At 45.5% G+C, this 27,448-nt stretch overlaps 1 protein-coding gene and 1 long non-coding RNA gene across 3 annotated transcripts in view; both read right to left on the minus strand.

Moving 5' to 3' along the window:
• Positions 1-27,448, minus strand: part of LOC129381953 (uncharacterized) — a 134,379-nt gene that overhangs the window by 76,011 nt on the left and 30,920 nt on the right. For both annotated transcript variants that reach the window (XM_055065256.2, XM_055065255.2), the window contains exons 3-4: positions 7,571-7,696; positions 2,292-2,360 (exon numbers count right to left, since the gene is read on the minus strand). In XM_055065256.2, coding sequence (XP_054921231.1) covers positions 2,292-2,360; positions 7,571-7,696 — 195 coding nt within the window. The remainder of the gene's footprint in view (positions 1-2,291; positions 2,361-7,570; positions 7,697-27,448) is intronic.
• Positions 17,429-24,695, minus strand: LOC126518998 (uncharacterized). Its single transcript, XR_007596516.3, has 6 exons — positions 24,597-24,695; positions 23,813-23,921; positions 22,562-22,688; positions 20,116-20,228; positions 18,326-18,546; positions 17,429-17,554 (listed from the first exon to the last, which is right to left on the minus strand). It is a non-coding gene; the product is annotated as an uncharacterized lncRNA (long non-coding RNA).

The following is a 27,448-nucleotide window of genomic DNA, read 5'->3' on the forward strand; positions in this document are numbered from 1 at the left end:
AGCCGTTAAGTTGGTTCTCCTGCAGTGCTCCTCATGACACTGTCAGTGGTCTTGTGCCTAAAATGATCCTAATTGTCTACGATAGTTGACTGTCTATTCAGTACACGCTTGTTGCCTTATTATACGGAAATAAATATTCGTGCTGAAGAAATATGCGTCTGGCATTTGTCTGTTCGCTATTCGATTCGACATTGCATATTCGTATTCAATTCGTATTCGAAAAACTCAATATTGCCCTACCTCTAATATTTACATAAGGAATGATGACAGGTTAAACGTTTTGTTACGATCCGATAGGAAGGTTGCAAATACGGCACGATTCAAAAGAAATGAAGTAACGTAGTTTTCGTTGCAACAAACTGCGCTTAGTCTACATTATCTCTAAACTTTTTCAGCTTCTCAGGTTCGTGGTAGCAGAACTAAATTTTGAGGAACACGTTTGGCCGCCTGTTGTTAACATGGCGATGACAATTGTTCGCGTTTTGTACAGGTCAAATACGATATTTTCGCCCTTAATATACCTCAAGTCCACCGTGAAGTACTTATTAGTCCAAACGCAACGAAATACGGAAGCTCTTCGCTCGGACGAGCATAAACAAGCTCAGTGGTCCCGATACCTACACCTTTTTATGCAATCGATATGTCCTATTCTCCTGCTGCTTTTTAAATCTCAGCATAAAATTATTTCTCTATGATTTCGGTAAATTAGCTTACTGACACGCTTCGGTACGTTCACCAGTTCAATGTATTTAGTGACACCACTGAACACGCAGCCTTTAAATGCATTCAAATATATAGGTTCTGTAAATAAGAAAGAAACATCAATTTTGTGAGCACAATGTGCCGCGACCACTGTGCCGTGACTACTGTGGTGTGAAGCACAATGAAAATGTGAAGGCTACCAAAGTGAAGGCAACCGTTGCTATGTCGTAACGGAGCTTATGCGTTGAACGACGGGTTTCAGTCGCTTACATGTAGCTTTGAATAATCAACTGCTTTTTGGAAGGTCATTTTTGAAAAAGCCTTTCTTCTTTTATATAGTTAAAATATCGTCAATTGTTCATTAAAGTCACTAAAATTGTCGCGTATTCCTAAATAGAAAACTTTGTCACAAGCAGACAAAGTGTCGCTAAATCTAAGGACACAGTCGCTAAAACGGCAACGCTGGTTAATTACAGGTAAATTGTTGAAAGGAAATCTTATTTTGTTTTCCCAAAGTTAGACAGCCCCAACATGCACTGGATGATGCAAGGATTAACATGTTAAGCTTGTTTTAGACTGTCTATTTGCAAGGCGCATCCCGCAAACGGCTCGCACCGCGATGTACCGTGACCCTTAACTGCTCTGCTCGCCTTTATGAGCATCATCTGCAATAGCATGTGACGCCGACGCCGGAAAGACAATCCTAGCTGCCCAAGCTAGGGATACGTAAAAAAAAAAAAATCGGCTCGCCATTCCGACAACGCGAAAGCTGATGGCCAGCGAAGCTGTTTGAGAACCACTCAAATGCCGTCGATGGGGATATGAAATGTTTTATTGTTCTTCCTAGTATTACGATTCTGCACTCTTTGACGCTCATCCTATTCACGCTGCTCTTTGGGAGTCTTAGCTTTCTGTGGTCTACCCATAGTGGTCTTGCCATGAAATGAATAAGTTGCTTGGCAGGTGTTCTTCTCATATATGAAGTTTTGTGACGTCACTCACTGATTCGTATGCTGCTGTAGCCCCTTTCCCACTGGAGCAGCGTGTGCAACCGTAATCTTTAGCGGAAAACACACGCGGGGAGAAGGAACGCGCCTCGCATTGTTCACAGGCGCCTTGTCGTCCAATATGTGGCTTTGACGCTTGTTCTGTGCATTTATTTATTAAAATGAATATTGAACTGTGTGTTGTATGCCTGATTCAAAAGGATATATGCACTTTTCTTTGTTCAACGCTTTCTTTTGCTGACGCACACGAAAAAACCCGACCAACTAGAGGCCAACAGCCTGGCTGTAAAAATAGTACTCATGTGGGCGCAGTTTGCAAAATCTTGGTCGGGACTCCAGGTACTGTACTTCCCGTTTTGAAAAGTGGGTTGGGTAGCCTACTTAGCCCCAACCCTACTTCTCAAAGTGGAAGGCAAGCCCCCCCCCTCCCGTAGATACGCATATGGCTGCATATAGATTCCAACTTGTTGGACATGCTGCAGCTTTATTATTCAAGAATTGCATGCTAAGGTGAATGCGAGGGCTGTAAGTGCAGAAACATACTATCTGCAATAGAAGCAGCAACTAAAGTAGTTTCCTCACCTTCTAAGACTTTCACATATCTTCCAGAATCGTTCAAATACTTCTGCGAAAGCCCGCCGTCTTCAATTTCTGTCATAGAAATAAATGCGCATAGTTTTAGGGCACACATTTCAAACGATTGCTGTTTTAATTCCATGCATAAAATTTTGTTACATCTTTGGGGATAATATAATGCTCTATATCTGATATTTGATTTTCTTATGATGACACGTAGTAACTAAAGCGTAACATGATGAAAGCGTAGCTAACTATGGGTAACTGCAGCTGGCCGCAAGATATTGCACTATCATTCCATACTAGTTCACTTAATGTCTGCGCTATATTAAAATAGAGAAGTCGCATTGTTCGAATCTTCCCTCTCAATTGCAACACTTCATAATAGTTGAACACCATTAGGTAATGTGGTTGTTATATAGCGACAGCAACTGTGTGGCCACTCCAGGCGCATTTATGCCGTCGGCATTGGCGACGCCGCGAGGTTTCGTATAAAGTCAAAGGGCGATAAAATCGGCGTCGTGCGACGTATTCTGCATGTGGGAGTGGAAGCGTGCGAGGGTGAGCCCGCGAACGCGGGTCAATTCGCTTGCACGAGCTAAGAAGGCGCAGCGGAAGCGCGTCCCCTTGTGTCGCGCGCGAGGCGCTGGGGTAAGGCGAGGAAGTGAGGCGGGGGGTTCTTCTCCAATGGCTGCTGCATACGGCACGGCCGTGCGGGCGCCGTAAGTCGTAAGCGATCTGTGACGTGGCCAAAGGGTACACCCTGCGACAATACCGAGGCGCTTCTCTTCCCGGCGGCCCATTCATCGGTGATCGGGCGCGCCTTCGCGGCGCTGCTCGAATACTTGGACGGCGCCGACCTGTACGAGCGGCTGTAGCCGCCGCGCCTTCCTTGACGTGCGTTACTGCTTGGCTATCTCTCTCTATGCACTATTTTCTCCACTACTCTTTTTATCCCTTTCCCCTTACCTGTACAGCGCTGTGGAGGTGCCCTCGCACGAGAGGCAGTAACGGCGCTGTACTTATCTCTTCTATTTTCTCTTTTAAAAAACCACTCATCATACTCCCGCGCGGGACTCGTCCTTCAAAGCGATCTGCGATGTTTGCAGAGTTCGCGTTGTGCCGGTAGCTTCGCACGCGCTGTTCTTTCGACATTTTATTCTCGTTGAAGCGAGACATGCACGAAGGTCAGTTCGATCTCTGCTGCAGCCGCGATTCCTCACTCCAGCGTTTTCACAGCCTTTTCGTTAACGCACATATCCAACCTCATACGGAAATAGAAGGGACCACTGCTAAATACATGATAAATATCACGATGAATAAGGACCTACTTCACATTGCTTTGCAAATATGAATGTTTTGACCGGAAATAAAGGCGAAAGAAAAAACGAACCAGAAATGTTGCCTTCGAGCATCCGCGGCTGCACGGAAATAAGGAAGTAAACGCGTCTTGCGGATGAGATGCATTCTAATGGCGCAACTTACGTATGCTTCCTTGAAAACCATGACGCTTTCAACGGTAGTAGTCAGCTACTGCGCTCAACAAAAGGTTCGGTATAATTTGCGCACGCCCGCACTTGCGTGTTTGTGTGTGTGCGCGCATGCACGCCTGCAGGCGTCTTCTTTCGACTCTTCAAGCACTCGTACGAAGCTTTAGTGTATATAGAAAGATTCCAAGTACTTGGATCTGCTGCACTTTTGATGTGGAGACGTTGTTCGCTACGCGCTCCTTTGATTGGAACCACTGACAACAAGACAGCGCCTGCTCCGTGGAATCAAGATGGTGACCGTCACGTGTTCCATCGACGCTTTCAAAGATTTGGATAATGCAGCCGGAGTAATGACATTCAGGTCAATCGTGTCCGAAGCAAGCGCCCTGAAGACCGAAGTTAAAGCAGCTCCAGCGCGAACTGGAGGCACGCTAAAGAACGTTTTCTCGGGAACACAAGGCTGTTAAAGAAGTTGAAGCTCTAATCCACCCCCTGACCTGGAGCTGCAAGCAAGTCAAAACCTCTTTTGCAACCTACTCACTCTAATCGTTGAAGGTACCGAGCGCTTGCTTGTGAAAACTCGTGAAGGCTCCGACGCTTCCAGATCATGTGCGAGTACAGTCAAACATCGCACCGATGATCTCTAATCGCAGTTCAGAAAAGAAGATTGCACGATAGCAACGAAGTTACTACACACGCGTCGAACAGCTTTTCTGAAGACGCTCGCGAGGGAATTCAGCGAGTTTCATGGCCAGCTCTTTATCGCACCTGAGAAAATATGTTACAGCCTCGTTTTACCCAGTTGATTTTTGTTTCAACAGCTTCAGAGTTGCAGAAGTAGCTCTACTAGTATTTACCTTCAGCTACCAAGTGAAATATTTCCTATGGATGAACCACCCCAAAAAGGTGGCAATGATAATATGTGGGTTTATGTTAAAATCGTGCAGACTTGTGCCGACTTCACGTACCGCAAGATAGACCTTATGGAACAATGGAATTACCCCGTAAAGCAATCGTAAATGTGTCAGGCCATAACGACTACAGTTTCATCTGAAGCCAAGAACTACGTCTTTGACAAGACATTTAGGCTTATGGAATTGCATGATTAACTCCTTCTTGGGCTTTAACCAGGCCAGAAAGCCAGCGGAAGACATAGAAAATATGGTTGTTGACGAATGCGAGACGCCCGCACCAAAGACCGTCAAACGTCCTGTCGCGGTAAGTAGGCCGAATAATCCGTGCGCGGAGTGCATGCAATCGCAATCTTCGGAACACGAGGTGCAGAAAAAAAAGTTTGCCTCAAGGGAAAAAATTGTGAAGGCCAGGTTGTCTTAGTCACAGCATCGAAATCATTTTCCGCCACGAGTTTTCAACAGATCCCGAGGGGACACCTCAGAAATTCGTAAAATGTGCTTGAACTCCCCACGAAGTGGACATTTTGCCACCCAGTATCGTCTGCCACTAACTTTGTATTTTTTTACGTTTCATAAGAAATTCGAAGTTTTCAGTCTAAACCAACTAGGAAACGACGAAATTGGTGACGCCAAAGCTCACGAACAGACACTAGCGATGGACAGCGGATTTGGCGCTACAGAATTGGGTACCTTTACTTTTCCGGTCGACATCAACAGACTGATGAAGAAAGGCATCCTCGACGCAGGCGCTCTGAAAAGTGTTCACTGCACCACTGGTTAAGCAACTCACACATTTCAATATGACTGTTGCTGTCCGCCGGTTACCGTACATAAGATTTACATAAGACTTCTTACATAAGACTTTTTACAAGCCTCAAGAGCAATCACCGACTAGGGTTCACAAATAATCAATGTTTTTGTTACTCGGAGGCAACAAAAGGCCTACCTGATTAAAGAACCAGCAATTCGAGCTTTGGGATGTTGACTAGTTCTGGTGAATTGGCCTCGCATCTCGGGTGACAAATATCAAATGGTGGTCATCACAGGGACAAAGCTCTTGTACGACCGATTATGCAGTTATCTTGGAGCCGATGGTTGCAGACGCTTCAGAAAAAGCGGCCAAGGTTTTGCTTACCAACAGTTTCTCTCAACTAGTCATGCTTCTATAGCCGTCGGCCTCGACGAAGAAACAAGCAGCATACAGGGCATTGAACTTTCTGCTCAAGAATGTCAACCGATCCTCCAGGTTTCAAGTCAGCCTTCCCCGAAGGCCTTTCATGCACCACAGCGCTTGAAGTCATTGGCCCGCAGCATGGCACCATTAAACTTGGGGACATTAACTGTAACATCGGGACGGCATTATCCTTGAGTGAGCTGCAAGTTCCGAAGGAAATGTTGGCGCAACGTACCACTGGCTTTGCACAGTCTACTACCGACATAGGTTCCTGCAAGGTTCACTAGCATTGTATTCCAACAGGAAATGTGAAGCCTATGTGAAAGATCCTCGCAGATCGTCTCCTACGCAGCGCGCCCTGGACAAAAGTATGATCAAGGACATAATTGACGCAAATATAGTGCGACCACCCAGAAGTTCATACGCATTGCCGCGGGTTCTAGTAGCGAAGGAAGCCGGGATGATACGCATGTATGTTGATTATCAACATCTCAACGTACACAACGATGTATAAACAAGATGGATGTCGAGAACTATTGCACCTTTACACGTAAAATCTTGTTCTGACTGGCGCCACTCTTGGTTGCTCCGTAACAATATTGCTCCACGCCCTACTACGATGGTTAAATGCAGTAAAAAGAAAGCGCCGGTAATAACAGGCGACTCGTTAAAAGCGTTGAAACAATCTAAAAAAAGTTAAACATGCCTATTGCTGCGAAGCACTGGCAGAGAAGGAGCTGAGGGAAGCACAGAGGAGGACGACGCTCGCTGTTTTGCACGCACTGTTTCCCATTTCGTATGCCGCTGAACGACTTGTACATGTATTTTACACCCCTCCCCACCCCTGCATGTAACATTTTGGTGCACGTGCGGGGTATGGATCCACATATATATCGCAAACACGCTGATTGTGATGTACAGTGCGTTTCCGGCACATGACGAACTCTTGCGAATACATTCCGCTTGTACACACCAACACGAAAGCAGTGGGAGTAGGTGTGTAGAAAAAAAAAAGGCATTAAGGAGCAAACAGGCCCCAGCATGCACTTTGCCCCGCGTAGACCGCGAGCCGTCATTGTCATATCAGTAAGGGGGGACATATCAGTGCAAAAGCATTGTTTTCTCAATACATCCAAGTCAAAGTACCATAGCGTCCGAAAGCCTGCCCGAAGCATGAAAAGCCCTCCGTTGCGAACGCTGCGGTGGCGTGAAGGAGCCGGCCACGCCCACCACTAAGCTTACGCTCTCTCAGTGCGAATGACACAGCCGGGGCAAATCGACACAGCCGACACAGCCGAATGCGCAGTGTCGGATGCCATGGCCACACTAATCTACTTGGTGATCTAGTCAATCTAGTGTTGACGCAAGACGCAAAAGTGGCTGAAACGCAGGAACGAAAAGCATGCCCCCACCGTTCGACCAAGACGTGCTCTGGTGGCATCTGGGCATGAGAGTACGCACACGTGCCGGGATCAAGCAGTTCGCGTCAATACTGGCAAAACAAACGGACGTCCCGCTTTCATGTCTACGGCTCCATTGCGTTCTCGATATTTATTGACTGCGAAACCTGGGAATGAAGCAGCGGCTGCTACAGAATTAGTGACGTACAAAAAAATACATCTCCTATCAAATTTTTATTCGACATCCCGCGCACTTCTTCAGGTGACAAAAATGCCAGTCTAAAGATAGCATGTTCTCTGCACTTACCATATGTTGATGCATTAACACAATGGCAACCGTCGCGTTCTTCCTGGTTATCGCAGTAGCCAAATGCAAATAGTCTTACTTTGCAAAGGAAATCACAAATGGTGGGGTAATCAGGGCATCCCCATCCTGAAAAAAAAAGGAAGAGAGGATTATATCCCACAATGATTGCATAAATGAATTGCCTCTCGACCTCCTCCGGGCGCTATTTTTTATGTTTAAATTTTATATGTACATGTACGCAAGTACTGCGTACATTATCGATATTTTGCACACGGCATGTCCGCCCCAAGGCGGAACGACCAGTATATTTAGTCGTGCCAATGCGTACCTTATTACGATGCGTATTTTGTTAGCCGAATCCTACAAGTTCTGATTATCCGACGATTGCTTGGAATACTAGAATAATGATGTCCTTCTATGGTTAATTAGGCTGTGCTTTTCTTCTCTGTGTACCACAGGAGAACGACGTTCCCTGCAATATTGTTTATTGCAACAAGACTTTGCTGCCCAACACCCATGAGTTACTCTAGAAAGCGCATTTCAGGGTTATGCATGTTTCATCAGAATAATATTGGCACATCAAGGGCAACGTACACTAGCTTCCCAGACAGCACATCGCACGGGTCTGATGTTGCCAGTGAGTCTCGAGTGACTGCGCCAAGGAAGGCCTAACATAGCTTCGGTATCAATGTTGGTTACACTGATGCACGAGATCTCCAGCAGTGACCCATTTCAGCAGCCGAACACCCACCTTAGGCAGCAGCAGAAATATTAAGTGGTCATGTCGAACCCACCTTACCGTTAGTGTGCCAGCGCTCGCTGTACTGTGTAGCACAATGGTCTGCGGTGTCCATCCAATTTCAACGGCAGCTCCCCAAATTGACTACATGTTCTAAACGCGGCTCCGAGAAGCCATGGATAGCAACGTGGGGCATTTCATTTTCTATTCAATCCACTACATCACGCGTTTCAACCAAATCTTGCCACGGATGCAAGGGATGTACGTGGCTTAATAAGGGAGCTCTTATATTAACTTTTTGTTCTTCGTTAAATATGCTATACTCAGGGCATAATTCCAATCATTTAACATATGGGTACTGTGATTTAGTGTCGCAACATTCACGCTGGAGTCTTGCGTTGTGGCGGGCCGAGGTAGTACTTGTAGTTACACCACACGTAAAGGCACGAGGACCTAGGGTACGTTCAACACGTTTCAGCCTTTGTGCAGATACAAACTTTCTAAAACGTAAGTGATGGCTATCAATGAGGGAATTCCTGTCTGCTACGCAATATAAATTGAGACATACGTCAAAAATGCAATAATGAGCGTCTTTAGTAGGACATAGTTAGAAGCTATAATGTTTTATTTGCGCCATATTCCCTTATTCATCGCGGAAACTCAATGTTACTAGACCGTTTCTATTCACATGTGGGAAGATTACACTGATCAATAGAAACAAATAATAAATTGCTTCGCCGTTATAGAGGTGTCAGAGAACAGATGTGTCGCCGTGCCAAATACCTCTGAAAACGCGCGTTCCAATTTAGGCTCCTTTTAACGACAGGATGCTTGCCGCAGTGCTACTTTCACGCGCAAACAAAATTTTTCTGATCAGAATGGTCTTCTAATCAACCTTAGGAAATAGTACAGTAGGAGCTATTTCACAGGATTTTATTGGGATACGGAATGAAAGGGGAGAAACAATACTAATGTTATTTTGGGATTATTCTAAAAAAAAAAAAAACGCTGCCTCAAGTTTTATTCGAGAATACGACTTCTTTCAGAGTGTTCTGCGGCAATTTGAGGATTGGTATAATTCCAGGCTTTGCATTTAGAACCTGTGCACCTTATTACAAAAACTTTCGTTCGAGGGCTCGTGCATTGTGATACTGAAAGTTAGATGCAGATGTAGATGAGAAACACGTGTTTTTTTTTTTCATATGCATTTTCTGAATAATTCCGGATCCAGATCCACCGAGTGCTTATTGTGGCTTTTGAACTCCTTGTAAACTTAAGAGTATTTTAGCTACATTGACAGCAAGTAACGTCGCTCACACTTGAATCAGGTGCGACTGTTATCATTCACAAGAAGTGGAATCCGTGCATGCTTCAGAAACTTGTCCGCTCAAAGCCAGAAGGACAGCTGCTTGCAAAATCCAATGGCGACTATAATGTTGACAGGCTTCAGAGGAACACATCAAGAGTTTTATGCACAAGCGGCTGCTTAAAACATTTGGTTGCCTAAACGGTTACGGCCACTTGGGCAACCAATGGCGCCAACAATTAGAAGTGCGGGTATGTTGAGTGCTACAGCTTCCAACGTTAAGTCTCGCCCCATGACCCTGCCGATTTCGCCACTCGAAATTCGAACAGCACTTTAAATCACTCTACTGAGCTTAGACGACGAGCAAAACGAGAACAAGGTAAAAGCTGGAGCCAACGTTTCGACAAGTGGACTTGTCTTCTTCAAGGCGACATACGGTTTCCTCGCCACAGTATATATAGGTGGGGTTATTCTAAAGAGGACAGGGTGTAAGGCTGGTGGGCGTGGTAACGAGCGAAGATGTGTTAGCGGCGAGGGTGTCGATTTGAGAATAAAGGAGTCCTGTGCACAAGGCCAGGGACACTGCCGTCGGTCAATCACGTGTCAACGCCCGTGTGTCAGCCGGCATGTCAAAGGCGTGCACACCTGTCCTCTATTACCTATTTCGCTGGTGGTGGTGGGCTATCGTGTCTCTGAAAGAGATAATCGAACGAGCGGCAGAAACCGGTGCTTGTAAAAAAAAAAAGAAAATACTGAAGTCGTATATATGTATATACGGTAAGTCGTATATATGTATACGGCTCGTCTCTCGCGGAATCATATCGTAATAATATAAATAAAAGAAAAAAAAAGACGGAACGAATAAGAAGGAAAAAAAGAAGAAAATAAAACGATAAAAAGGGGAAAAAGGAAAACGAACCGCTAGGAAACCAAACTAAGTGTTGCCGATAGCTTGAAAATTAGCATAGCGAATAGATTCTAAAGCTCCCTTTGAAGCGTTTATCCCTATTGGTTCCAATGTCTTGCACTTATGAATAAGATATGATTCTCTGTATTTACTTTCTCGCTCACAACGGAAATTTGTCTGTAAGATGCAGATTTTACGTTCATCAACGGTATGACTTGGTTGGTTGAAATGCTAGGCGACGGCTTTGGGGAAGCTTTTTAGCTGCGACCGCGTGCTGTCCGTTTAATCTGACGTTCATTGACTGTCCAGTTTCACCGATATATTGTTTCTTAAAGAAGGAACATTGAAGCATATAAATCAAATCCGATCTTCCACAAGTGATGCTAGATTTGACTTCGTGTGTGTAACTATTTGCGGCGCTTTTAGTTTTAATGTCACTTTGAAGATGCCTGCAGGTTTCGCACCTGTGGCGACAACATGCTTTTATTACGGGGGATCCTGTTGGCTCACTTTTTCTTGCACTAACATGTCTTTAAAGTTCCTGTTGCCGCGGTAGCTAACCTTTGGCACATCCGGGAACGCTTTTCTCTGGCACTCGTTACCTGATAATATTGGGCGGTAATTTCGTAGGATGTTTTTTTTTTTTATGTTTGGGAGTGCACAAGAATATTTTATTATATAGGCCGCCAGTCAGGCAGATACTATCGTAGCCTGTTTCTTCGATTATTCCGACTGCCTCTCCAATCTTGACGCGACATCATAAGCTATATCGAGACCCACTTGGGTATTGTTCCTTTCCGCTAGCGTTGTTTTAAGGTCATTTAGGTGATGGATATAATCGTGGTATTCGCTGCAGATTCTTCTTATTCGTTTCACTTGTCTGACAAAAATTCCTTGCTTGCAGTGTCGCTGGTGATAACTCTTGTAGTCGAAATATTGCTGGCTCTCCGTAGGCTTCCGGTAAAGTGTCGTTATAAGTTTTTTGTTTTCTATGTAGACCGTCGTATCCAGGATGTTGATCTGACTAGGAGAGTCATCAGCAGTAAATTTATTACTCGGGTGAGAGAGACTGAAATGGCAAATTAAGTCGGTAACGCGCTTGTGCCGCTTGTGACGACGACGTATTTATAATATGGGAACACCACAGACCGTATGCCAACTTTTTCGTGTGCCAGCTTGGGTCGGTTGTTTTGTGACAGTAGGCGTCTGCAGCTCTTGGATATTACGATGGCGGTCCCAGGGGCATGTAGCAGAATCTCAGCGACTACATCCCCGATCTATTATATCTGCGAGCTTTAACCTTCAAATTAACACGTATCATGCGTAACAGTTTTACTAGAGGTGCAGTGTACACCGACCCCACAACATGGTTCCGCAACAACATTGATCTTCGTTGAAGCAGCCGTCTTGCTGGTTTTTCTCCATTACCGCCGGTGGTCGAGATCTCACGCGATGCAGACGGAAGCCGGACTGTGTGCCATTGCCCAACTTGCGTGGTCATAAGTGACCGTGGTAGTGAGCACTGTGACCTTGGTATGCGGTGTACAATACCGACAATCAACAGAATACCGTCCACAGACGAACTGTTTTTCGAATGGACAAAGAGAACGCTGAGGGAAACGCTGACCATCTAAGTGTCCTCTTCACAACTGGGATGACGCCTTGCAATTCATCTGCTATGTCATACCGCCGCGAATCATGAAACAACTTACTGTTCCATATTTTGCATTTCTACCTTCGTTATGCTTGATCGGAGCAACCTATCGGACCATCCTACAGTTTTCTTGATACACTGACGATCCAGTCACCAAGACGTTCTTCCTTGCCGAAACAGCCTCCCGCATGGCACGTCATCGCACGTTGGCCTCGCAATAGCGCTTGAATCAGCCATATGACAGCGCTTATCAACCGGTTCCTTAAGGTAAATGCGACTTAGTGTGATTTGGACCCCGCAGCGCCCGTGCCGCTTGCGCTGCGAGCGTTTGTCGCACTATGTAAGCCCGTTCACTATCTTCTATAATTTTATTTGTATAACTTAAGTGGTTGTGCGTCCGTTGTCTGCAGTTCGATGGTGTAGCAAAACAGAGGTCGTCCATGTTGCAAGTGTTAAATGCTATTACCCCGTTAATGCCCAGTGATTCTCCTAACGTGCTTCATATAGGAAATGGTTGTAACGCCAGGAGACCAGGCATCGAAGAGGAGGACGACAACGGCAACAGGGGCGAGCCGCAAGATCTAAGCGGCTATCTTCGCGATCTATGATCTCCGCTAGCCTTCATCTGTAAATAAACGCGCCTCATCTGTAACAATATAATATTTGGCATTTTTGGACCTAGATTGCGGAAATAGCTAATTTAAGTAAGCAGATTCTTTGGTAACTCTAAAGTGATCTGATTACTTGGGAAAGATTGATATTTTGCATAAAGTTAATTCGCTTTGGTTACCGGAATTATTGAGAAAATAGTAATGCATTATTGCTTGAAACCTATAAAAAAGAAATCCATGTATGAGACTATGCCTACACATATTAGGTAAACCATTTATATGCTTCGATTAGAGCTTGCCACGGATGAAACATAGGTTCCAGCAAGTTGTCAATGACCGCTTAGGGTATTATCAGCCATTCTTGCTGCAGGTGAGCAAATTTTTCCTTTGGCGTCGGTCGCGGTTTTATGCTACAGACGACGTTCCTATTCTTCACAAAAGTGCTCGATAGGGGTTAGATCCGCAGGTCGAGTATATCCAGAAGGGTGACAAAAATCGGACCTTTTTACAACAGCGGATGTGTGCTTCAGGTTGTTGTCTCGCTGGAATATAAACGGACAGTCAAAATTTCTGTCCCCGCCGAATACGCGCTTGTACACTTCCTCTGTAATTGCGCCATCAGTTCTGGGAAGAATGCAAAGTCTACGAGGGGAGAAGCAACACCACACCAGCACACTTCCTTAGCTTCGCTTTCCAGTAGCAATCCTGCAGTGAGGATTGAATTGTGCTACTGTAGGACGTGGTACGTAGTACATTCCGTCCCCCCTGAAGCGCAGAACTTATGTTCGTCTTACCAGACGTCTTTCTGACATTGCTTGGTGTTGAAAAGCTGCGGTGTTTTTTTTATCTACGCCGCGATGGCCTCGACGGCGCGGACAACCTTCTCTTTTTCTCGCCGTCTTTCGCGGAGCCAGCGCGTCGCCATAGCGAATGGCTGCGGCGCGCGACACTACTCCGTCAGATGACAATGACGTCACGAAAGCGGCGTGAACTTGCTGTCGCGCGCTGTTAGTTTCTTCTCAGTTTCTCCCGCCCGCCGTGCGCTTGCCAACCGGTTGTCACCCTACAACTCCGAACGTGTTTACCAATTTTTTCCGTCTTTCCGTAGGAATCTGAGCTTCGTTCTCCGTGGAAGTCCCTTGCTGCTGCGGGTGTCCATGCAGCAGCAGTTCAAAGAAAGGGCTAGCGTTATTTTCTATTCCCCGAGGATAACGGAATTTCGCGCTCCGGAAGCAGGGGTTCCATAACATCAGGAGAAAAGATTGCACCCCCTTATAAGCAGATCGTTTTTCCGAGATGAGTGTTACAGTTTTCTTTATAATTGTGGGTGGAGTCGCATGGATATCTTAATGCTCTCTGCATAGCTGGACTTTTCGTTGAAGACAATAAAGAGCACCTATAATTGTGCATATAGTTTTTTTTTTATGTGAGTCGCTGAAATCTTTGTTGACTCTTCGTGCTGTAACAAAGTTTTCTTGTGTTTTCGCGCGTGCGTTAGTTTTCAAATGTATGTAATTTAAAAGGTAATGCCAGTAACACCTATTATATAATTGTGTGTGCGTATGCGTGGGCGTGTGTTCATATGTATATCCGTGTACGCGTGTGTTTGTACGTGTGGGGGTGTCTGTGTTTGCATGTGTGTTTGTATTTCTGCACGTGTGTTCTTATGTGTGCGCGCGTGTGTCCAATCCTTGCGCCTGATACTTGTGAAGCCAAGGAACTCTTATTCGTATTGCGTGCGGCTATATCACTACAAAGCTTTAATATGGCGATCATTTCTTGTTGTTGTTTACGTACACTTTTGTACACTGGTGTTGGTACAAAGGCTTTTGGCGCACTCATTTCGGCGAATTCACTTTAAATGAACTGTCAGATTTCTTCTGGGTTACCTTCTGTGAGCGTTTTAAGAACCACGATATATGAAGCAAATTCTCGTGTATATTGTTACGTGTGGAAAGACGGTCGTCGGTGAATAGGCACAGCATCGCCAGTAAGAATGCGATGCTTGACCGCGAGCGTCTGGCCTAAAGGGCGATCGTCAAAGTCGAAAATATCGCGGTAGGACGATAATACTTCGCAAAGGTCTTCAGCCTGCGTAGAGGACAGGTCCGTCGCAACCATTTTCTTTATGTTGGGATCGACGCCCGAGGCTGGCGCGATGGGCATGCTAAGGTCGCGAGAACCATCGGTCGATAACGCTGCCACGTATTGGTCGCCGAGACAATCAATGGTGGCAAGGCAAATACCTTGCGGTAGAATTTGCTTTGCCAATCCAAAGTTACTGACAGGCATGCGAGTGTGGTTCGCAGTAATAGTAACTATACTGTGAGGCACGGTGACGTCATACTGGATTGGGATGTCGGGCAGAGGAGTGACGAGGTACTCGCCATCAGGTACTGGTGGGAAAGACAACAGTTCAATGTAGGCTATGGACTTTGGCGGCAGGCGAAGAAAGCCGGTGGAGCGTAAGCGGGAGTGGGGTGCGTCAGAAGGTTCTGCGAGCATCGGCAACTCGAGGCGAAGGGTACTGGAAGAGCAGTCAATTAGGGCAGAATGGGCGGAGAGAAAATCGAGGCCGAGAATAAGGTCGTGGGGGCAATGAGCAATTACGGTGAAGAGTACAGGAATGTGGCGGCCGGCGATGCTGACACGTGCCGTACACATGCCGATGATAGGCACAGTACCGCCATCCGCAACGCGGACGACGCGTGCCGACGCTGGGGTGAGGAGCTTGTTCAGTCGTCGTCGGAAGGCAGCACTCATAATAGAAAGATGTGCTCCTGTATCGATGAGTGCCGTGACAGGATAGCCGTCAACGTCAACGTCAAGAAGGTTTCGGTTAGTAGGTAACGTGAGCAGAGGATTTGAGGGCAGGGTCGACAACGCAGCTTCACCTCCAGAAGCTGCAGTGCCTAGTTTTCCGGCTGGGTGCGGGAGGCGATAGGCGGCGAAGAAAAGCGGCGGGGTTGGGGCGAACGAGACTGGTGGCGTCGAGGTGAGGGCGAGCGGCTGTAGCGAAGGTTCGGAGTAGGGACATCAGCAGTAGTAGGTTCATGGCGGGTGCCATAGGGTACAGAAGGTCCAAAGGTGCAGGAATAAATGGGGGCATAAGTCCGAGGAGGTGGTGGCCATCGGTTGCGGCAGTGACGGGCGACGTGGCCGATGCGACAGCAGTGGAAGCAGATCGGCCTGTCATCAGGTGTACGCCATTCGGACGGGTTGCGGCGAGATGTGGCAGAAAAGGACTGCCGGGGACGAGGAGGGCCGCTAGATAACGGGGGAACGCTGGGTCGAGACGTGGAACACACGGTGTTCAGACCCATGTTTTCAAATTCCTGTCTGACGACAGCCTGAATCATCGCAATGGTGGTTGCTGGCGGATCGGGATGCGGCGAGGAGAAGGCTGGCAAAGAGGCGGCCTCGAGTTCGCGGCGAACAATGCGGGTGACGTCGTCACAGGTGGTGGTCTGACGAGGTCGACCCTCACATGTCGACGTAGCAGCAGTGTTGGGTAGGCGCGCAATGTGGTTTGAGATACGGCGGCTCTTAGCCTGTTCAAGGCGACGGCATTCTTTTATAATGGCGTCGATAGTCGACACGTTGCCGAAAACAAGCAAATTGAAAGCGTCGTCGGCGATGCCTTTTAGCACATGTGCCACTTTATCTCCTTCGGACATATGATCGTCAGCTTTACGGCATAGAGCCAAGACGTCGAGGATGTAGGAAACGTATGGCTCTGTAGGTGACTGAACACGAGACTCAAGAGCCTTTCTCGCGGCAGCCTTGCGCCCAATGGGGTCGCCGAACAGTTCCCGCAGTTTTTCTTTGAAACTGTCCCAACTGGTTATTTCGTCATCATGTGTTTGGTGCCACACGCGTGGGGTGCCGCCGAGATAAAAGATAACATTGGCGAGCATAATCGTTGGGTCCCACCTGTTATTAGCGCTGGCATGTTCGTAGAGCTTGATCCAGTCGTCGACATCATGTCCCTCCAGGCCAGAGAACACACCTGGGTCACGATGTGGGGCAACCGTGACGACTGGAGCGGTCGGACAAGCCGAAGCCGTTGCGGAGGCGGGTTAGTCACCGGGAGGCATGGTGACAAGCTCGGTGTGCCGACCACTTCGGAGTTCCGTGGTGAGGACGGGGATCGCTGACCTCCACCAGAAATGTTACGTGTGGAAAGACACCCTATTGAAAAAATATGTATGAGAATTGTACGAGAACTTCTCTACGCTATTATTGCTTCGTAGACTCAACGATGTCGTATGTCACATGTGTACGAGAGGACATCGTCACTGAACGAGATCGTTCTCGTATGGGTACATTAAACGAGATTATTCTCGCATAGCTATGCTTGACGAGATAGTTCTCGCACATCTATGCTCAACGATATCGTTCTCGTTTGTGTATGCTACATGAAAATATTCTCGTTCAGCTATGCAAAATGACACTATTCTTGTTTAGCTGCATTCTACAAGTGTTCTCATTTGTGTTGAATGAGTTTTGTTCATGCAATATTTTTGGTGAAGTTCCACACAGTAACATCTACTGCCAACATTACAGCGAGTTAATTTCTATCATGTGAGTCTGCCGATGTGCCAGCTCGGAGACAAAGAGGACACTTTTTAGGGCCCACAATTAACACAAACCATCTTTATTTTGCATCCCGAAGCATGGTGGCCAGGTGCTTGTTCAGGTCCTTCAGCCTCCTTGCCTCTGTATCCACGGTGCTTGGCGTTTTTGAAACAAAGTGCTCGTATGCCTCTGCAAAAAAATGTAAACAAAGCAGCCGGCACTGTTAGATTCTAACAAGCCATTGGAACTGACATGCACAATAGGTGGCTCCACTGCATAACTGAATGGGCTGGTTCTTGCATGATATTGAGTAAAGTGTGAAAATCTCACAGAGAAACAGCAAAAAGAAAACACGGAGGCTTATGAGTTTTTTACCTATGTAAATTGATATTTCAACATTAACCACAGCAGTTGAAAGCAAGTGCTCGTCCTCGCATTGTCTTGTTCCTGTCTCTGTTAAATGTTCGTGTTTTACAAACAATATAAATGGCTGCAGAATTGCAATACAAGACCACAGAAATAGCCTAATACTTTTCCACAAGTGTTTTACATTAAATGAACAAGTATAACAAGCTCATGCAAGTGAATACACAGATAGCACAGCTCTTTGCTACCGCACTGCGGAATATGCAGATGGAAAACACTGCATAGATGCCAGTGCAGAATTGTTTATAGGAAAGATTAATGCACCTTTAATACCAGTATAGAAACTAAATGATAGTTTTTGTTAGCGAGCTAGAGCACAGCACTAAATATACGCATACAGCTATGCATGCCCCTGATGTGTAGATGTAAACTGTGTCGGCCCATATGAGAGATCACCTCAATACAACCCGATCTTACCGACAGCCCATTATATTCGTGCAGAAAAAGCACCGTGTGATAGGCATTACTCCTTTAACTTCGAAACACTTTGCAATCCTTATGAAAACATGAGCTAGCAGGACAGGGTCTACTTACTTAGATATGCACCAAGATTTTGTGGTGTCAACGCTGGCTTGGCCTCACCACCTTCCTTTAGCTTTCGCATACATACTTTTGCTCGTAACACTCCTGTGGATTAATTCCTGTGCCTGCCACAAGCATCGGGCAATCTCCCTGGCAAACGTGCTGTCCGTTTTGGCTTGGTTTACCCACATCCACTTACTAGCACAAATAAATAACCCATTTCGATTGTGAACCTACGAAAGATGAAAATTGCAAGAGATTAGTTACTCAAATACAAAAATAGCATATGTGCTCTCAGAAAAAGTATCTTTTCCCGAAATAATGGATAAAAAAGGTAACAGTTATTAAGGAAACTAGGTTGCCAGACACAGTGATGGCACTCAAGGATAAAACTAAGATATATGCAAAAGGCTCAAAGTTTACATCCTGGCTGTAGGAAAGCCCTAGTCAATGAAGCTTCACTGATAATGGGCCAGGGACAATTCTAGCTCAGAGGACTCACCACATTTAATCCCACAGTCAGCGACAAGCACCTTTTGTACGGGATATACTAGATTTTCTTTACATTTGAGAAGAAGTTTAGGGAAGCAGATGGGAACAGTAGAAAACCACAGTAAAACTTCTTGCATCCTTAAGGAGCTGCTTTGTCCGAGCTAGAAATCTTACCCTTGAGGCTGAAAAAAGTTCTTGCAGTAACCCAGTGAGCTCAAATTACACATGCGGTGAAAGAAGGGGTGTATACAGTAAAAGCTCATTCATTGAAATTTCCCAGGACTGGAACAAAATTCTGAATTAACGGAATGTTGAATTATTAAGGGTATGAAAATAAGAAACAAACGTTCACACAAACACACTTTTATACTGAATTAATCCAGAAATCCTGTTTCTATTTCACACATAAGCAGTATGGGAGCTGCAAATGTCAATTCACGACTGATTATACTGCTCGTAGTGGCAAGGGCGTTGAGGAAGTACTCCTTTGCAGTGCAGTGATAGCACAAGACTTGGTCACATCTTTATCAGAAACATGCTATTCACTACCACGGGTCCATCCCGATAATTTTTTCACCATTGAGCTGGCTGTAACAGATTGTTCTACAAACTCAATGTAACTGGCTGATTGAATGCCAGCGTGCAGGCCACAGTACAATTATTGTCCTCGATAGCCATCATGTTTGTGAGACTGCGTGCATTGCACCAAGTCACAATGAAAGTGCTACTTGCCACAGTTGACCGCTGCAAACGAAACCGTGGTCATGATCATCACGACTACAGAGTGTGACTATGCAGTTCTGAAAGGCGCCAGCCGCGGAGTAGGTCAATCGCGCGCGCCGGTAACCGAACGAACACGCCGAACAACCACCTCCGATCGCACCCCAGCATTCATAGTAGCCATGCCACGTGTCGCATTCGCAGTTGTGCGAGCAACATGCATTGCCGATTTATCTGTTCTTGCCCTTTCGCTTCTCACTTGATATTGCTGGGAAAGCAGTCAAACTGGATAGTTGTTAGACAATGGCGGTCATCTCCTTACCTTCCTTATGAATTGTGCGTTAAATGAGGCTTTTTTCTTGGTGAAAGAGTTCTAGTTTAAGGCCTAAACAAGCTCCATGGCAGTTTGCATTTAAGGAGTGTAAGCATCCTCTGAAAACATGTACATGAGGAACACTGCAGAAAGAGCACTTTAAAAAAAGAACACGAGTGTATTTATCACCAAGGCCAACCCTTGTGTGTTCTTAAATATTTATCAAAAGTCAAACTCAAAACTGATACTAAGGTGCAAGGTGTCCATATCATATTACCTTGTGAAAGCACCGTGGTGCCTGGATATTGTGGGACCAACTCGGACATGGAGATCAGCACTGATCAGCAACACTGCAGTCTGCTTACAGCTTTTCTGCAGGCCCAGCCACACCTGCATTAAAACAAGTGAGCTTGGTGTCACAAGAGTACTGTATTTACCCGCATAATGATCACACTTTCTTGTAAAAAAAATGGTCGCAAATTCAGATGTGTGATCATTACGCCGGTTAAATTTCCCACAAAAAGAATTTTTTATCCCGCGTTTGCTGCGGGATGGCAACAGGTCAACAAATAGGTGGCTGCCACTGAGTGTAGTGCGGAACAACAAAACAAAAATGGCGGCCGGCGCAGCAAGCTGAACACACCAAATGCGCCCACTGCGATTTTTTTTTCTCGTGAGTACGTTACATGCATTGAAACAGTTTCTTCCGTATCCGGAATGAATAATATCATTAATATCAGTAAGTCTGTGGCAATAACGTAGCCATGTCCACTATGAGGGGGCAGAAACAGATGGGCGCGCTTAGCTGCCAGTGACATAGAAAGACACGGCGGGCATGCTGCGGAAACTGCGGCATTTGTCTTCACTACTATCATAATACAGCACGTTTCCGCTAAGGGTGGGCGAATATCTTAGCTGTGTTACAAGTGTTACAAGATTTGTTGCGTGCCCACGAGTGCAGATGAGAAGAATCGAAAGGTGCCTTTTTTGTTATTGACCAGAACCATTACAAAGCCTACACATAATAAAGGCGATTTTGGTTGTAGCTTTTTTGTCATGGAAGTGCGGAAAGTGATGAAAGGAATGAAATCGGGCATCTGCTTAAGAATGTTTGGTGCGTGCAGACTGCTTGGTTTGTCTTGAAGAGTTGTTCGCGTAGCATTCGACAGATGGTAAGCGCGATCATTAATAGCTAGACTTGGCACATGACAGATCGCTGCGGCAAGTTCGGAGTGTGATCAACACAGGAAATAAAAAAAATCGAATTTGGACGACAAAATTCAGGGGTGTGATCATTACGCGAGTGCGATCATTATGTGAGTAAATACGGTAAATATAGAAAGTGACACTGTGAACAAAGCAATACTTATTAGGTAAAAATAAGAATGAAATGCTGATATTCGCCCATAGAAAGCTTTAAGTAACAAAGCTTGCAAGATAAGAAAAATGCAATGTATGGGCCATCTGTACAAGAACATTAATCGAAGGTCCCTTCATTTTTTTAGTCCCTTCTCCTCATGCATAGATGGCAGTCGGGTTAAGTAAACTGGGCCAGATTACCACATAGTGTAAGCAAAGGTGGTCACTTTGTGGGCCAATTATGATACCATAGCACGACACGCATCCCTACAGTCGTTTTAATGTGTTCTGTAATGCTAGCCATCTTGTAGGCCCTACAGTGTCAAAGCATCCATAACCCTAACAGCGTTACCCAGTAGGGATAACCAATAAGTGTGCACAGCAGCACAACTCAGCAGGCTTTCGTTACACTTTTACAACTCTCCTCCTATGGCTTCATCCCAATTTTTGTCAATACAAGCTTGAAGCATCTGCACAAGCTGAATGCACCAGGGCACCATAAGAAATACCACATCTTTCTAACCAATTCCATGTTTAATATAAGACTGGCAAGTTCACTATCATGGGTAGAACAAACCAAATTGTTCTGGAATCAAGTAATCTTCCACTACCTGTGAAAAAAAAGCACGCAAGAAAGAGTACGTAGAGCACAGGGGTGTTAATGGATATTAAATATCACTGTCGTGCAGTAGACACTACGTCGGCAAAACAGGCCAATGTATAAATGACTGGATTTGCAACCATGTTAACTGAATGCTCAGGTCATTTCGTGGTCACTTGGTAGTGCAAAGCTCACTTGCATTATTTTGTTTGAAAACTGTGCAACCGTGGCAATGTATAAGGACCATAGTGCTGGCGAAATTCGTTAAGATTTCCTTATATGTGTGACAAGGAATCTGCAAGTTGGCTCCACCTCCAGTGGACTATCAGATAGCAAGACTGCTTATTTATCATTGTAAAACAAGCGTCATAGTAGCCATGCCATGTGTCCTTTTCGCGGTTGTGTGAGCAACATGCATTTTCGATTTATCTGTTCTTGCCCTTTCACCTCTCGCTTTATAGTGCTGTGCAAGCAGTAAAACTGGATGGTTGTTAAGACTTATGTCCTGTCACTTCCTCACCTTTCTTATGAATTGTGCATTAAATAAGGCTTCTCTTTTGGTGAAAGAGTGCTACTTTAAGGCATAAACAAGTTCCATGGCGGTTTGCATTTAAGCATCTTCTGAAAACATGTACATGAGGTACACTGCAAGAAGAACGCTTTAAAAAAGAACACGAGTGTATTTATCACCAAGGCCAACCCTTGTGTCCTAGCATATTTCTCAAAACTGATACTGAGGTGCAAGGTGTCTATATCATATTACCTTGTCAATGAAGCAAAGCACAGTGGCGCCTGGACGTTGTGAGGCCAACTCAGACGTAGAGATCAGCACCAGCACTGATCAGCAACACAGTAGTGTGCTTACACTCTTTCTGCAGGCCCAGCCACATCTGCATTAAAACAAGTGAGCTTATTCTCACAAGAGTATAATATAAAAAGTGACACTATGAACAAAGTAATTCTTATTAGGTATAAATAGGAATGAAATGCTGATATTCGCCCATAGAAAGCTTTGAGTTAACAAAGCCTGCAAGATAAGAAAAGTGCAATGTATGAGCCATCTGTGCAAAAACATTAATCGAAGGTCCCTTTCTTTCGCTTCTGTCCTCCTCGTGCATAGATAGCAGACAGGTTAAGTAAACTGGACCAGACTGCCCTGTAGGGTAAGCAAAGGTGGTCACTTCTTCGGGGAGCAGCCTATAGGCTGCTTCTTGAAAGAGTATTAGAAAATGCGAATAATGCATGTATGCATTATTCACAAGAGGCCTTGTTTCTCTGAGAATGCCACAGCCAATCACATATTTCAAATTGACCATTTTAAAATGCATGCAAAGTACAGCATGGCTTTGAGGGTACCCCAGACTACTGAAATTCACATCAGCCAAGTTCAGCAGACAACACCATAATTAAGCCTCTAGAAGTTGTGCATTTTACTGCAAGTTAACAGAATAATGAGGAAGAGAAGGTGAGGGAGATGGTGCCACTATAGCATAGTTCAAGCTCTATCCCACATCATGTGCAGAAGGGCAAAGAATGCCCAGCTTTCGGTTATACTCGCACCTGTGACCACTGCACCATGTTGACTGACATGCGTAACAAGCAGTTTGTGATACCACGTTATTACATCCTGCAACTGACGTGACATCAGAGATCAGCTTCAAGCTTGACGCTATGCTATACTAGGGTCAGATCATGAACCGGCTACATTAAAATCTAAAGCAGAAATGTTGAACATTGCCAAACCTGCCAGCCTCTGCACTTCATATTTTGCAAAAATTCTAGACAGAAATCCTGTGTTGGAAAGACAGCATGCACTTTCCTAAAGCTTTCTCTCAGCGCCCACATTTTTCTATGCATACATTATTAACCACTATTTACCTTGACACGCTGTACACAAACAGCACACTTGGAAAAGCAGAAACTAATCGGGAAAGTTGGCAGGTACCAAATACACGAATAGAAGCTAGAACACATAAATAGAACACATAAATGGCTGTGACCGTTTTGTACGTACCTTGTCAAAGCAGGCAGATCAGATGCTTTCTCGTGCTGTTCAGGCTGCATAGTGTCGCAGTCTCCTTTGTGGTGCAGAGATGCCTCCGTCTCAGGAAATTGTGACATCCCTAAACAATAAATGTTCAGCTTATTGTAATCACTGCTGAATCTGCAAACTTGTGATTTAACAACATCGCGTCAAATTGTGGAAAGCTCTCGTACAGCCAGCTACAAGAAGCTGCACCCGCTTAGACAAATAAATATTTCATTCTTACATCACAGGCGGTTATTAAACGTGTCAAAGGCACGAAAACAAACAGAACACTAAACACAAGAAATACAGGTTGTCTTGGCGACAATCTATAAGCATCAAAGTTTGCATACAAGCTAAAATCTTCGCACGAGTCAGATCATTTGGATGCCGTCGCGCGTTGACGTTAGCTGTGAAAACATTTGCACAACACATCAACGTACTTCTAGAATTGTCTATACGATTTCTTGCTGAGGAATTACGTACAGAAGCAGTGACATTCCCTGCTTGAATTTTTGTGCCCGTTCAGACCAAGCGATGCCCCGGCGCTAGCATACTTCATAACAAAAAGCAAATAAACAATAGATGAAGCTCTTACCAACATCAATCTCGGGGTAATTTTCGTGAAACGTTTTCCTAAATGTGCACTACGATATCGAACGAACATTAGGGAATCACCGTCACTGTTTTTGTAGCTGTACTAATCATCTTCTGCTACGCATGACAAGGTACACTACATGAACCATAAGAATGCGCTAGGCGCCGGACTTACCTTCTGAGGCGAGCGCTCCTTCGTGTCCGTTCACGCCGCATCGACTGCACCAACAGTCCGTCAAGCGTAGTGTTGAATTGCAGTGAACTACAGCACGCGATAGCACAACTATCAACACATTCTTCCGTGCGCTGTGAGCCGATGCGGGAGCGGCGAGAGTAGAACACTTCTCATGAGCCGGGCACAAAGAAAGCGCGTGTGGACCGCACTACGATAACAACGGCGCACCGCAAGAAACATACAGCGAGCTAATAGCATTGCACAGGACCCAGGGCTTAGTGATCGTTAATTCACACAAAAAAGGAGCACATGTTCTCTACGCACCGCGTAAATATGATCAAACGATCAGTACCACATCGACCGCCTGGGCCGCCGCAACAACGTTTATAGATCCTCTTTAAGTACCCCAACTCCTAGCCTATGCGCACCATTTAGCCCGCTACCGTTCACGCCACCGCAGCGCTGCCATCGAACTCCGCGCCATGCGTCCAAGCGTCGTCTGCTATAGCCTGGCACGGTTATAGGTGCTTGTCGCGGCACTCGGCATTTACATGGTGCTCGCTGAATAAAGCAGCCGTTATTTCTTTCTGTTGTTGTTTAAGCTGAAGTATAATATTTTACAGACACCATACCTGGGGGTGCAGGTCCGAAGAAAGGAATGAGATGAAACAAAAGTGGGCCTACAAACCAAAGTGCGCACGCAATGTTAACGCTCGGTGACCCACACTTCGCCGGTACTGGCGTCTCCGTGAGCGCAAAACTTGGACCGGACGCAAAAGACCTCGACCGCCAGCCACGTGCACGAGGACAGTGACAAGGCACACGCAGTGAGAAAATAAAATCGGCTACAGCACAAGAAGCGCAAACACCCGCAACTAACCTGCACATGTCAGCAGAGCAGCACCGCTCACTTGGTGCAGAGCTCGACCGCAGCGCCCTCACAGTCCCAGGAACAAGTCGCGCCTTGCTCGAAAGCAAGAGTCGTGCAACTGAGAAAGTAATTATAGGTCTCGGTCCGAAATGAGGGGAAATGACGTCTTTTGTTTACTTCGCCGTCTGTGGTTCCGGTAACCGTGATCGCATGGGTAGCGTGGGTAGTACAGGCGTATTATTTCAATGTTCTTGCGTGTTTTAGGCGACCTTTTTCAACAACTTTGCTGACATTGCTTTCAACAGCGAGGACAACCTGTGGAGCAGCCCTATCAACCGGACAGGGCCGTAAAATCTGTTTGAAGTTCGCAGCACATCGTCGTTTGGTTTGTGAATGTTAGAAGGTGTTCGTGATTCTCAGCGGCGTAATCGACGAGAGATTTGGCGTCGAGTGGTGTACACTTTGTTCAGGCTTGTTGTGCGCCGTTCTACGGATGTGTACTGTGGTGTTGTTTGTGCTTCGGGAAATGGTGCCACGCCGGCGGGATTTGCTTTCTTGTAAAAACGTCCGTACCGTCTTTGGCGAGTGCTTTCGGAGACTGCTCGCCTTTTGTGCTTGTGTGTGTGCGCGTGCGCGCACGCGCGCGCAGCGCTTCTGATATACGTCGAACGCGTAGGAACGTCCGTACAGTCTTTCGAGAGCGCTTTCGGAAACTGCTCGCATTCTGTCTGTGTGCGCGCGCTTGACATTCGTCGTTATTGCGATTTGCAAAGGTGTTTTTCATTTGGTGACTGCGTCCGCGAACGCCAGGATGTGATACACGTTCGTCATTTAAAGACCCTGCTTCAGTGTAGGGTCACTTACATTTTGGTTGCTTGGAGGTCAGCTTTCAACACATGGCAAGGCATTGCAGTGCGCTTAACCATCATTGGCACACGAACTGCTTTGTCATTTCTCCTTTAAATTTAAATTCAGTTTTGTGTAGTATGTAGGCAGATAATGGTCACCAAGTTGCGACGCTCATCCCGTTTTTTGCCACTGCTGTGCACATATGAGGATTCTTTACTAGGTCAAGCTCTCTTAGCAAGTTGTGAAACACATAGTGCAAATAATTTTTCACAGCAGTAACTGTGATCATGACCACAATTGATCACATGACATTTTTAGGGATTGTTATTGTTATTACCACATTTTCTTATTTATTTGTGACAAAGTGCGATGGATTTTGACTGCTATTTTGGCTATCTGTTCACCAACCTATTACACTGTTTTGTGGTTGTGCTTTTTATTTTTATATGTGGGCATGCATGGCCAATCTCATGCCTACCTTCTACAATTTGACATAAACAGGCACTAACATGCTCTTAGCAGATTTGTATTTGACAGTATTGTGGTTGACGCACTTGGCTATTAGGAAAATATGCAGGTTCAAGTTCGCCCATTACTACCTCTGACTGATATCTCTGATGCAAAGCAATATTATTAGGATGTGACAAAGTGCATGCATAATTTGTCACTGATCAAACTGCCTGTAATAAACTTTGCCAACTTGTCCTTGTTTGAAGTGTTTCCAATGTGCTATAATCGCATTGCCAGATTATTTTATTGCGTGCACAAACATATAGCATTTTATTATGAAACTTTGATGGTACCCGACTCCTATATTGCAATAAAATCTTAGGCAGATCTACTCTGAACAAAGGATTCATTCTCTGATGATAGCTTTCGACAATATCATGGTGCTATCCAGTGCCTATTGGCTGGTCGAAAAATGCGTCATGCAAAGGCAGTAGTATCGCCATAAGTGTTCATCCGAGAATATGTCCCCAAGTGAAAATCATTGCATCAAAAGTACCGACAGCAGCTTTGATGGGGATGTATATGTGTTCGTTGCATGAAATTCCAGAAGTTGAACTCTGAACATCTTATTTGCTCTGTAGTTTGTGCTGGTATATATGTGTCACAATGGTTCAATGTGATC

Source organism: Dermacentor andersoni, chromosome 10, assembly GCF_023375885.2.
Source record: "Dermacentor andersoni chromosome 10, qqDerAnde1_hic_scaffold, whole genome shotgun sequence".
NCBI lineage: Eukaryota > Metazoa > Arthropoda > Arachnida > Ixodida > Ixodidae > Dermacentor > Dermacentor andersoni.